Raw genomic sequence first — 13,234 nt, 5'->3', positions numbered from 1 at the left:
TTCACACCCTGCATCACTGCATCTCTGCTTTTGAATTTGTGGCCGACCCGAAAGTTCACACCACCATCTAGGTTGTAATCGTCTTCCCCGGTGTTGGAAAACGGAAATTTCTCATGCATCGCATCTAGATCTAATGCATGATAGTGGCTTGGTACATCTGTTAGTGTCGGAATTGGGTGGGGAAGAGGCAAAACATAGTGCACCGTTGCCTTCACCGGTGTCTCTGGTACCAACTCCTTCTCATTATCATCTTCAGAAGAACCACTCTCGTTGCTATCCGCAACATACTCTTCGTCGGAGTCTTTCATCATCCACGTTCATATCTTCCACTGGACTAGCAACATGAATCGGGGGTAGTGTGAGAGGTAGGTCATCTTGCACAAAGGTCGAGTGGATGGATCCACCTCCACCAACATCACCAACCTCGATAGAAAGCTCAATAACTTGTTCCGCCATGATTCTCCCATAGATGTCAAACATGAGGCGCACATGCTCGTCGCCCTGGAGCCGAAACAAACAAAACCGAAAAATTCTATTTTTCCAACGGTGTTAGCAACATATACTCCACCCATCTGATCTCTTTTCTCCCTACACCACCAAGGTTACTCAATATCAGATTCTTCAACTTGGATAAGGAACTTATTCCTCGAGTGCGCAACACTAACGGATTATCACACTCAAATATCATCTCATTATTACTGTTTCTCATACGACAATTGGGATACACACAGACAACCACATATATGCTATTATTGGACATTTTTGCCTATTTTTTGAGAAAGAAAGGATGAGAAGAAGATATGAAATGTACGTGGATAATGCAAAAGGTTGCACATCCTTTTATAGCTGTTAAAATTTTATCTTACTGTATTTCGTTTACCGTGTAAACATTATAATTTACCACATATTGTACAAGAGATAAATTTACACGTATCTTATTTACATTGTAAATCAGATATATACGTGTCACTCTCACTGTCTTATTTCATTTATAGTGTAAACTTATTTATTTTAGTAAATAAATTATTTATTTAAATAAAAAATCCTATATATATATATATATATATATATATATATATATATATATATATATAGTAATTTAACTTTAAAACATTGTTCCGCTCGTTCTTGTTGCCTACTTCCCATTTGTTAACTTTTGTTAAGTCTCAAAATTGAACAACACCCCTACTCCAAATTTGTGTGTCCCCATCTTCTCTCTCCGGAATTCCCCCTTTTCTCATTCACACTCATACTCTGCATCTCTCCTTCTGTAGGCAGAGGAAAGGAAACGGGGGGCAGTGGGTGACGCCGGACGCCGGCCGCCGAGGGGTGCCAATGGAATCCAATGAGCAGGGTGGCGCGGGGCAAGGAGCAGGAAACACGGACTTCCATCTCCCCGACGAGATCCTGTCCGTCATACCCACTGACCCGTACGAACAGCTTGATCTCGCCCGCAAGATAACCTCCATGGCTATCGCTTCCAGGGTCTCCTCCCTCGAGTCCGATGCCAGCCGCCTCCGTCAGAAGCTTCTTGACAAGGACCGCCTCATCTACGACCTCCAGGAGCGCGTTTCCGCCCTCACCCATGCCTGCCAGGAAGCTGATTCCAGGTGCAAGGCTGCTCTTGATGAAAATGTACTTCGCTTCTCCCTTTTAACTCTTCTCTCGCTATACATTTTCTTGCTCTTGTCTAGGAGGTTGTTAGTGAGTTGGGTTTTGGAGGGGGAGAGAGAGGGAAAGGGAAAGGAAAAGTTTCTAGTGTAAACCCTTTCCCTCCCCGTCCTTCAAACCGTCAATTCTCGAACAATTCCTAAAGGGTTGTTTCTGAGCGAAGATTTTGGAAGAAAGGGCGGGAATGAAGGATTTTTATTTCAAATTTTACACTTCTAACTTTGTTCAACTCGCGAACAATGCCTACGTTTCTTTAGGGTTTTGTTGGGTTTAGGTTATATTTATTTTTACTTAACGAGTAAAACCAAACCCTGGCCATTTCACAAAAGAACGAATAGCCCCCTCACCAAATCGTTCAATTGGGACAAATAGTCCCTCAGAATCGACGTTTTCCTCCATTGTGGCTACCATCTCCTCTGCTCCGCAACTACCATGGTGGTCACAATCTCCCTTCAGCGGTCTCCTCCTTTTTCCTCATTCTCCTCTTCCTCTTCCTCAAAAACTCAGGGAAAAACACTGCATAATTCCATCTTCTGACTCTAATTCCATATTCTCCTTCTGTTCCTGGACTTTTCTCGAAGATGCTACAGATGCAGTGGGAGAAATCGGTGATGCAGTGCTTTTGGGCGACGTAGAATGCCAGGGTCAGATAGGGTGGTGGTGGTTTTGTGAATGGAACTCGAAGTCGGAAGAGACAAGCAGTTCCTCTGGCTCGTGACTATGGAAGTTGCAGTCGTAGCTGCAGGCAAAGCACTTGATGGAACTTGGAAGTAGGGTTTCCAGCTTCCTCTGCGGCACTTGAGATGGAGACACTTAAAGATGAGGAGATTGTTTCTGCTTTTTCTATATATTTGCCAATGGAGAAGAAGAGGAGAAGGAAAAGTAGTGCGGGGGCTATCTTTATTTATTTATTTATTTCAATCATTTGGTTGAAGTAGGAAGTTATAATTGTGATTTTAGTTGGGTATGCTTGTGGTGAGAACAGCGAAAGGCTAGGACATTATCCTTGGCTGCTTGTGGGGTTAAAAAAGGAAAAAGTGATTTGTTCTTTCTGGATTTTGTTTGGAGTTTGACATCATTAGCTGGTTATCATTAGTTAAGTAGGAACTAATATAAATAAGGAAAAGGTTAGAGAGAAAGGAGTCTTTGGCATTTGTTAGCAAGTCTTGGAGAGTCGAGGACCCCCAATTAAGAGGTCTTGGTTTCAAATTTTAGAAATAGCAAATATATGTTTTATGAATTATATATGATGAACGGTATTTTCTAAAAAGAAAGTTGTGCACCAAACATGTTCCGTATATATATTGTAGATATGACAATAATACAAATACTTTCTGTATCTGTTTTTGATTCCAGTTCTACTGTTTTTATATTGTTTTATGTGAGTTAAGAATTGAGAAACTTGGGAGGAACCATGGAAGAATGGTTAGAGAGGTGATTGGAGCAAATGAATGATATAAATGCTTGAAATAACTATTCTTAGTCATGGTTGGTTAGTTGTGCTTGCTAAATATTTGATATCTATTTCAACTAAAAAATATTAGCCAAAAGAAAAAACTAGTTTTATATTCTAGCATTTCGGTAGGACTTGTTAAGCTCGACTTTTAGGAAACCATACACAAGGAGGGAGAAGGGAGATGAAAGAGCAGGTCATAATTTTTTCTGTATATCTCGTCTCATAGTGTAAAATTCTAGCAATTCAATATAATGATATTATTCAAAGCATGTTTGGGAGGGAGGGTTTTGGAGTAAAAGGAAGGAAACTTAAGGTGAAGTTTTCATTTTAAAAAAAGATGTTCTAATTCACAGTTTTTTAAACAAAAAAGATTAAAACAACATATGATGATCATGATAGAATATATTTGTTGTCCTATCTTTAGATTTACAATGTTTGTGTAACTTCCTTAATTTAAACATGAATATAAGACTTTGTTTCCTCCTTGTTTTCCCCAAAATCCTAAACCAGTTCAAGGTTTATGATATATCTTTTGTCTCTATCTTTTGGATACAGATGAAGCTTTCGAAGGAGAGAGACCAATTAGCAGCAACAGTGAAAAAGCTGAGTCGAGATTTTGCAAAGGTTTTATTTGATTTTCTGGCTCGTTTTTGTTTTCCTTTGTTTCCTATGTGTGTTCTTGGCCTGTTTCTACTCTTTATAACTTGTCAGTTGCTCCATAGTTGTTGTAGATGCTCCACTTAGTTTCACATTCCTTCTTATTGTATTAATCGTATGAGAAATATTGACTCCTTGGTTCTGTTTTCATATGTTTCATTGGCTTATTGCAATTGTATCCTTACTTCTGTATACCATAAAGTAAAATATTATTACTTTTGCATAATATTAGAAATTTTATTTTGTTTTGCATTATTGCATAGAAGTGTTACTATATAAAGGATGTTTGATATTGGAGAAAACACAGACGTTTGGTTTCCATTTGGAAAATCAACTTTGCCTTCAAACCGCACCTGAACTAAAAGCTACTATTTGTTGCTGAGTTTGGTTTTTCTCATTGGGCACTAAATTAAATTTTGAAGTTAACTTTCTAATTATATCCCTAAACAAGTGAGTTACTCTTGCTTTTTTTTTTCCCCCCAAATAAATTCCACTCTTATGTTATTAAATAAATATAGTTTTATGTGACAACAATTTTTTGATAAGCGAGACACAGGGCAAATGTGTGATTCTTTGAAGATACCCAAATAGTCTGATACAATTACAAAGAGATCTTGTCATGGGGGCAGTACAATAAATAAATAAAAATTAGAGAAAAAAAAGAGTACTGTGCTTTTGGAGCTTATCATTATGTTATCCTATTATGAACTTCGGTCCAAACAAATGCCTTAGATTTCGAAAAATAAGTTGATTCAAGAGAATCCTTTCTAAGTTTGGAGAGAAAGTTTGGAATTCAAAATATGGTTTTCATGAAAATATGTTGGGGGAGTCAAGAGTTCATGTCCTACTGGTGGGTTCATTGGATAAATGCAACAATTAAGCAAAGGAAGATGGGACTCCAGTTCAAATACCTGTCTAATGTCTATCATGCACTTGATCTATCGTTTGCTAACATATTGTTTGGAGCTTCAAAACTAACTGCCATTTGGCACACACAAACATGTGCTACATATATATTAGTAAAATAACGTTTTGTGTTTACTATTTTACATTACTGGGTGTGTATTTTCCTCCTATATGTCTGGTTAACTTAGTTTAGATTGTGAAATATCGTCCTTTTACCCGCATTACTATGTTTGTCTAAACCTAACGGCTTCTTTTCTTTTTTCCTGTTTGATAGTTGGAGTCATTTAAGAAACAACTGATGCAGTCATTGACTGATGACAGTCCATCTGTAAGGCATCAATATATTGATTTGGTCTTGTTATTTTAATTGCTAGTTATGGTGGTGCTGAAAATGACCTGTACTGTCCTCTTAAATGACATTTCTTTCTTCCTTTCATTTTCATTGCTTGTGGGACAGCAAGCCGAGACCATAGATATTGGAACCTGTGACCAGTCAGTTCCAAAGGCATATCCTGATAAGGGTACTTCGTAGTTCCTACTTCGCTGCTTATCTTTTTCACACATACGACATACCCTTACTGTTGACTTTGTAATGTAGAAGTCAAAACTACTAGCCTTGTTAAATTGTTTATTTCCTTTTGTTATTGTGTTGCAGATGATGTTGCAAGTGGCTATACAGTATATCATTCATATGGTGGTCCTGCAGATGTTGGTAAAACAAGGGATGAAGGTAAACAAGTTCTCCAAATATATAGATCATGTTGCTTTGGTTCTTTCTTTTCCACCATTCAACCATGTTTCTCCTAAAAAAGTGCTATCATGCATAAAGCACAATAAGTAAGTTATGTATGGCTGTGTTGTTTAAGGTGGACAAAACACTGAGATAGAGACACATGGACACAAAGTTGATTTTTGTTCCAAAGACGGAAGACACTAGGGTGAGTTTAATTTGCGTTTTCATTTTTTGTTTTCATATTTAGTGCTTCTGTTTTCAGATTTTGTAAAGGAAAAAAAGAGAAAACAACAAAAACAATAAAATTTGTTTTTTGTTTTCACTTTCGGTTTTGCATTTTCCTTCACAAAATCCTAAAAACTGAAAACACTGAAAATAAACAGAAAATGAAAACCCAAACCAATTGCACACTAAGATATTTGTCAGGGGACACAAATTTTGTATATTTTGTGTATCTCCTAGAAAGTGCGGACATGAAGGACACAATATTTACCTCATTGACCCCACTAGATCACCACTGGGATACCGGAGTTTCTATCAGGCTAGGGTAATCGTGTCCACTTAAAATATTTTTTCCTATCCCACGCTACTACCAAATAAGGTACAAAGACAACTTTTTTCTGTCCTTGTCTCAGTGACTCTGGCCCCTCCATTTTCCCTATCAAAATGATACATCAGGGAATTAAAATACTAATCATTTTGAAAATTAATTATTTTCAATCTTCTTTTGAGCATCATATATCGATACTTCAGTGGCATATATAAAGTTTCTATGGTGAAAAATGAAATGTATTGCACTGAAGTAAACTGAAAGTTGGAAAACAGGATATTTTGCTGTAAAAAGAGGAGTTTGGATAATAATAATTGCATTTGACTGGAAAAATTTTTCAAAAATGAGTTTTAAATCCATTATAATACAGCTGGAATTTCTATGAAAATGAGCTTTCAGTTGGCTTTAAATCTGACTGTGATACATATTTATTTCTTTTTGCTGTGGTTTTCTTTTCTTTTCGGGTTTGTTAGCTTCCAGGTATTCTGGTCAAAGGTTTTCTTTGACCCCATATATCACACCACGCCTTACTCCAACAGGAACTCCAAAGGTGATCTCAACAACTGAATCTCCTAGAGGTTATTCTGCTGCTGGTTCACCCAAGAAAACCTCTGGTACTATTTCTCCTACAAAACTTCCTTATGAAGCACGATCATCTCTCTCTGCGTGGTATTCATCTAGTCAGCAGTCATCAGCAGCAAACTCTCCACCTCGGGGTCGATCTGTTCCAGGTTTTGAAGATTGATTGTTAATCTACTTTAAATAATTCCTTTTTACCACCTTCCATCATAATAAAAAAGGTTGCTTGAAGTCTGTCAATGCAAGCACTCAAGCTTCTTTTATCCAAGGATTTGGGGTTCTTTTAATGTTTGGGATGTTATCCTGCTCGTTAGGGCATTGTTTCATAGGAAGCTGTTATGTGTACCTTGAGAATGATATGAGCCAATGAGAAGGATCGAAAGCAATAGAGATGGGACCCAACATACAATCATGAAGAGTTCAACCTCTACCCTTTATATTTATAGCAGGAAGAATAAAAGAGAGAAGAGAGGAAAAACTAATGATGAGTGTTCTACTGATATTTTAACTAATATGCCACATGGCACTGGTAGTGGGATGTTGTGAGATCATAGGCTGATTCTGTTAGAAGAGAGAGAATATAATGAGTTATATAGGATAGGGTGAGAATTAGAATGTCTGGAGCAAAAGTAGCGATATGCTTATGACTAGGAGGCAGACCCTATAATTTCTGGCATTGTCATTTGCTAGTTTTCTTCCTTAAAATCCAGTATACTACAAATAGATAAAGAAAAGGCTGAATCTCGTGTATATTTTGTTATAAAATTATCTTCAGTTGTTTATCCTCATAACACATAATAATTTGTTTAGGTCGTACCCCGAAGATAGATGGAAAGGATTTTTTTCGTCAAGCTAGGTGACATTCATTCTCCCTGTCATGCAGTGACATCTTACTTTATTTCATTTGAGAGGCTTACTGAATTGATTATTGCATAACTTATTCAGGAGTCGTCTTTCATATGAGCAGTTTAGTGCATTTCTTGCTAACATAAAGGAATTAAATGCTCAGAAGCAAACACGAGAGGTAAATAAATATTGAATACTTGAAGTATGATATCTGGAACATGAAACAATTTCAAAGATGTTAATCATTGTTCAACATGGTTTTTGGTCTTCAGGAAACTTTAAGAAAAGCTGATGAGATATTCGGGGCAGACAACAAAGATCTTTACCTATCTTTTCAAGGACTTCTTAATCGGAATGTACGTTAGTTGATACTGAAAGCAACTTGGCCAGGAATCATTTAAACTGGTATGCCGGTCCTTGGTTACTGTTACTCTCCTTGTTGCTATGTTGCTATGCATATCTTTTGTTATCTTAAATATAGATGAATTTGCATTTGCTGGCACAATAATAAGCAAGCATTTATATTATCTGCATAAGTCTTCTGTATTTCATGCAATCAGTTCAGCCACATTCCCTCACACCCATAAATCCCTTAAAATAACTTGTCTAGATTGGGAGAACGAAAGGCTGTAGTGTAGGAATGGAACAAAGAAAGAGAAAGGAGGGGATTCATAGTCAGGGTTGGATCAAAAAGGACAAGATATGGGATGAACCTGCAGAAATGGTGGTTATTTAGAAGACCTTGTTTCATTTGATGTGGATCCACGAATACAGGGCCTCAAAGGTTAGGTGTGAGAGACCCTTTCTAATTCTCACACAATCTCAATCAACTTCTTTAGTGACTGATTTTTGGTCTTTTTCCCCATGTATCTACTAACCAGCTTGCATACTTTCTAATAGAAACTTATCCTTTCAGCTATGTATCATTTTTCCCCATGTATCTACTAACTGGGCTTATTATTCCCTGATCCGTTCCCCATTTTCTAGCACCAAGCCTATGTAACGTATCTATTATATGGTTTAACTAATTCTACCAGCTTGGCAGAGTAGTGGTGTCAGTTAGACGAGAAAAAGAGAGAAATGAGATTGTATATAAGAGAGGAGAAGAAAGTTAGTGGAAATCATCTTAGGAATCAGGCTAGACAGGACCTTAGGAGAGTGGTGGTGTCTGTAATGTCTCCATCTATCTTACTGCATTCTCTACATTATCAGAGGACAAAATGATATCTCCATGATATCATTCAGCCCCATCTTCCATTCCATCTTCTTTTCTCTACTCTAACCTCTGTTTTATTTACTACCATACACTCTATTCTGCTCTATTAAAAACCTACTCGATCTGGGAACTTTGGTTGGTTCTCACGCACAAATAACGGATTCTGAATGGGTGGTTGATACTTGACGGAAAATTGTCCTTCTAAGGTTCTCCGGCAAAGATGTAAATGGTTGAGTAGCGCAAGCGGAGCACTACTCCAAGTGGCTTGGGTTCCGGCTAGTGATCGAGTGTATGTGGCGTTGGAGGCTTTGGACGGGAAGGCTCGGACATGGTCTCAATGGTGGGGGATTCGACTATGTTTCCGACTTGGACGAGTTTCCAATTGGATTTGTTTTGTCGATTTCCACCTAATGTAGTCCAAAGCATTGAGTCGACTACATCAAGTGAAGACACAAGTTATAGCTCGCCATTATTTAAGCTCAGATCTGAAGGTTACAGGGAACGTGAAGGTTCTGTAAGAAAGGGATGAGGCGAAAGAAAAGATGAGGGGGAACGAGATCATCCTGCATCCGTTGTTGGTACCACCTGAATTTCTGGTGCGACCATCCAAAGCGGATGACGAGGTTGCTTTGCGGAGGACCGAGGACGACACTACACAACAACTCCCTAGCAATTACACTAGAGAGAGAGAGAGAATATGTGTGTGTGTGTGAGAGAGAGAGAGGGAGAGAGGGAGAGGGAGAGGGAGCTCGAGGAGTTTCAGCTCCTCAGCTTCCATTCCACCGTCTTCTATTGTCTACTGTAACCTCTACTTTATCTACTACCGAACACTCTATTCTGCTCTCTTATGATGTCTACTGTAACCTCTACTTTATCTACTACCGAACACTCTATTCTGCTCTCTTATGCACTGCATTATCGAGTAAATGGACAAAAGTATACATGAAAGAGTTTGGGGTGGACAAACGTACACACCAAAAACATCAAAGTATACCCAAATGATTGATTTTGATGGACAAAAGTACAATCCAAGCCTTACAAACTCACTAACGATATGACACTTTTGTCTATCCAAAACAATCTTTTGGTTGTACTTTGATATTTACAATCTTTTGTGTGTACTTTTGTCCACTTCAAACTCTTTCATGTGTATTTTTTATCCATTTACTCTTGCATACCAGAACCTTAAGCCTATTTCCCAAAATGGATGCTTGACTTACCTTTCCCTTTTTAATTTTTATTCCAAATTACCAACCCACAAACAGTCTAATTCCTGCTGCCAACATTTTATGATTTCTCAGAGAAAGGAAGGAAGTAAAAATTTCAAGCATCACCATTATTCACTAGACGCATGAAAACTTGACAAACCAGGCGGCCAAGAACAAAAAAGCAACATAGTTCGCTCCCACCAATTTAATAAGCTCCTCTGAAAAAAAAATCCTGTGAAGCTTGCATAATTGATTCTTTTTTGTGCTGCCACAAACAAAATTAAGCTTTGAACAATATCTGTTGTTGAAGGTCTATGAATTGAGCTCCAAGCAAATACTCCAGATAGTTGTGTATGCTGCACAACACAAGACTTTCCCTCTTGTTGAGACAGAAAGAAGAATGATACAAGGAATAGCAAAAGAACAAACAATAGAACTCTATGAAGCTTAACTTTCCGATCTCCAGTCATGTTTGAAGGAAATTCTTATATGAAAATCACGAGCTTATCAAAACGATAATGAACATCTAATCCTATTCTGTAAAACATTTTTCGACAGAAAATCTGTAACTGAAAGTATGGGAATTCCGCTCCATCCATAATCTTATTCCTGAGACCAGCAAACTTAGTCAAGAGAAACTGATCTAATGCTGCAATGCACAGCGAAGACACCAAAGATTCCAAACAAAGAATTCCATTCAGAAAAAAAGAAAATAGCCAAAGTAAATACAGAATTGATTATGATCTTCCCCACATGAACTGAATATGTGGGGAAATAGCATTGTCTGGCCTTCAAATCTGCAACATGTCTTTTGTAATAATTCTTTTGAGCAGAATTGTCGAAATAAAGGATTTGCCTTTAGAGGAACTTTAGACTTCCAAATAGGTTTACCAAAGTGAAAGAGGTTAAGTTAGGAGCAAGAAATAAGATTTATATCTAAACAAACTTGGTGAATAAAGAGACCAGACCATTTATCGATGGTAGAGTGAAAATTGACTATAATTATATAGACTTTTGTATTAATATAGCATTTACAAAATTGACTCTATAATTGTTGATTGGGTAAATGCTATGGTAACGAGTGAAAATTGTTTTTTAGTAAAGTAAAAATCCAAAAAAAAAAAATTATAATGTGCAATGTGCATGTTCTTTATATATTTGGTAAAAATCTTCATTCTCATCCAATTCTTTTCTTCACCAAAAAAATTATCTTGTTCGTTTTGTCCTTTTATTCTTAGGTCTCCGTTTAACCTTTTGTTCATTAGTCATTTAACTTATTCTCTTGATTGTACGTTCTCATTCACTGAAGTGACTATTTTTGCAGATTTCGAGCTTGGAACATATGACTGGCGTCGGAAGTGACTCTATTTGGGTTCCTAGTTGTTCTGCGTCCACTGTAGGATTATAATATTTTCACCTTCATTGATGATTACTTATGCTGTAGTTGGTTATATTATTGCAGAGTTGGTTTAATACTTGCTAATATTATTTCTCTTCCTTTTTTGCTATCCATAAAACTCAAACTCAAATTCATCGTCCATTTAAGAAAAAGAGCATATAGAATACTTGAGTTTTCTTCGTAAATAAGGAGTGAATATCGCCACCACTTTGAAAATGTCGTCCCCATACATGTTTTCCTTTTGTTGGGGTTTTACATGAATATCTTAAATGATAGTGGCATTATGAAACGGGAGTGATAATGTTGGCTCCTCATGAATTTTTAATTAATATCTGACAATAATTATATAGTCAATTTTGTAGTTGATAGATAATCAATTAATCATAATTGTAATATTAATTGCATTATATGTAAACCACAGTAAAATATTCATGTGGCTTTTGTTCAATCTCAATCTTGGAAGACTAGGGTACCCAAAAATAAATTATGAACAACATAACAGTAATAAAAAAGATTTTATTTTTAACAGAATTAAAAGAAAAGAAGCTAATCCTGATTGTGAAGATTGAAAATGTACTTGAAGCTATACATACACCAAAAATTTTTAAATATGCAAACTCGATATGTAAATTCAAACTTTTTATTATAAAATAGTTTATTAATGAGAAATATTTGTTAATTATATTGCATGCTTGTATAGCGAGTTCAAATTGTTGAAGTGCATGCATGTTTCATTTATTTGCATCTCTTTGATATTATCAAGGTACCCTTTGCTAGTTAGATGAAGGAATTTTGATTGGATACCAATTATTAAGGTACCTTTTACAAAGAAGACGAATTACTAAAACTTTAGATACCAACTAATTTAGATAGCCTATATGAACATATATGTGTAATTTTTCTACGTTGTCATGCATTATTTTGTTTACTAACAAAGTATTTTGTATCATTTAAAAGAATACAATCTAAATTAATCATTATTAATGTTGTAAACTCTATTGCCTAAAAGTAGAACTTCAATAGCATCAAACCTTTGTACTATACAGTTTTTAAAAGTCAAAGATAATTTTATTACCTTATCACACAATTGACTTACACTAAGTAAGTTATTCTTAAGACTTTTGACAAGTACTATATTATCTATCGAAGAAGAATCACTCTTACCAACTTTGCTGATACTAACACCTTTTCCTTTGTTGTTGTTGTCAAAATACTACGCTTTCTCTTTTTGTAGGTTCGACTGTGATGAACTTTGATCATTGATCATGTGCTTGAAGCATTTGCTATCAATATACCATTGCAAATTCTTTGACTTCAAACATGCCTATAAAATAGATTTAACTAGAATTAGACCTATGTGTTGTGCAAAAGTAATATATATATATATACACACACACACTTTCATAAAATAGATAAACTAATTTAAAATTTAATGACTATAAAATAAAAAATTTATACATAAAATAGACTATAAATAAAACTATAAAAATATTGAATTAAAGTTCATTCATTTGACTTCATATAATCATCTTTTATCTTTGTTCATTTTAAATAGTCATTTTTATTTATTTTTAAAAATCTTTTTAAGGTGCTTAAATACTAAAATATAAGCATGAAATTATTAAACGAAATACAAGTACGTCGAATACAATGTTTTAATAACTGAGAATTAAACAACTTCTAATTTTCTAACTTTATTTTTTATGAGTCATGACATTATATATTTTCAATAATATTATTACAACTACTGTAAACTGTTGAAAGGGAAAGAAAAATAATATATAAATAACAAAGATAATATATAACTAATGAATATAATTAGGTCAAAAAAGGAAAAACTAAAAAAATGTAAGAACATTATACATCTAGTGGTTTAGAGAGTTCATTGTCCAATAGATATGCTTAGCAAACTTAAAAAAATAACTATAGTTATCAACCAGATTCTTTAAATATTTGTGCAAAGGATTAGTAAGAATGGACGAGAAAGAGTATATCACTTTTCTTCTTCCTTTC

The 13,234-nt window shown here is 35.6% G+C and overlaps 1 protein-coding gene across 2 annotated transcripts; it reads left to right on the top strand.

Moving 5' to 3' along the window:
• Positions 1 to 1,091: 1,091 nt before the first annotated feature.
• LOC112790100 (uncharacterized protein At4g15545) lies at positions 1,092 to 11,351 on the top strand. Of its 2 annotated transcripts, none has more exons than XM_025832328.3 (10): positions 1,092 to 1,635; positions 3,683 to 3,751; positions 4,965 to 5,018; positions 5,148 to 5,211; positions 5,346 to 5,420; positions 6,447 to 6,704; positions 7,363 to 7,408; positions 7,498 to 7,576; positions 7,671 to 7,803; positions 11,147 to 11,351. In XM_025832328.3, exons 1-9 carry the CDS (start codon positions 1,336 to 1,338, stop codon positions 7,761 to 7,763), a joined length of 1,038 nt encoding a protein of 345 aa, XP_025688113.1. In that variant the 5' UTR covers positions 1,092 to 1,335; the 3' UTR covers positions 7,764 to 7,803; positions 11,147 to 11,351. The 2 variants fall into 2 exon arrangements, with proteins under 2 accessions (XP_025688113.1, XP_025688114.1); XM_025832329.3 differs by lacking the exon at positions 11,147 to 11,351 and adding an exon at positions 9,916 to 10,800 and having other exon boundaries at positions 1,114 to 1,635.
• The last annotated feature ends 1,883 nt before the right edge of the window (positions 11,352 to 13,234 follow it).

The sequence above is a fragment of the Arachis hypogaea genome, chromosome 3, assembly GCF_003086295.3.
Source record: "Arachis hypogaea cultivar Tifrunner chromosome 3, arahy.Tifrunner.gnm2.J5K5, whole genome shotgun sequence".
Classification (NCBI taxonomy): domain Eukaryota; kingdom Viridiplantae; phylum Streptophyta; class Magnoliopsida; order Fabales; family Fabaceae; genus Arachis; species Arachis hypogaea.
This window is presented reverse-complemented; position numbering and strand designations above follow the sequence as displayed.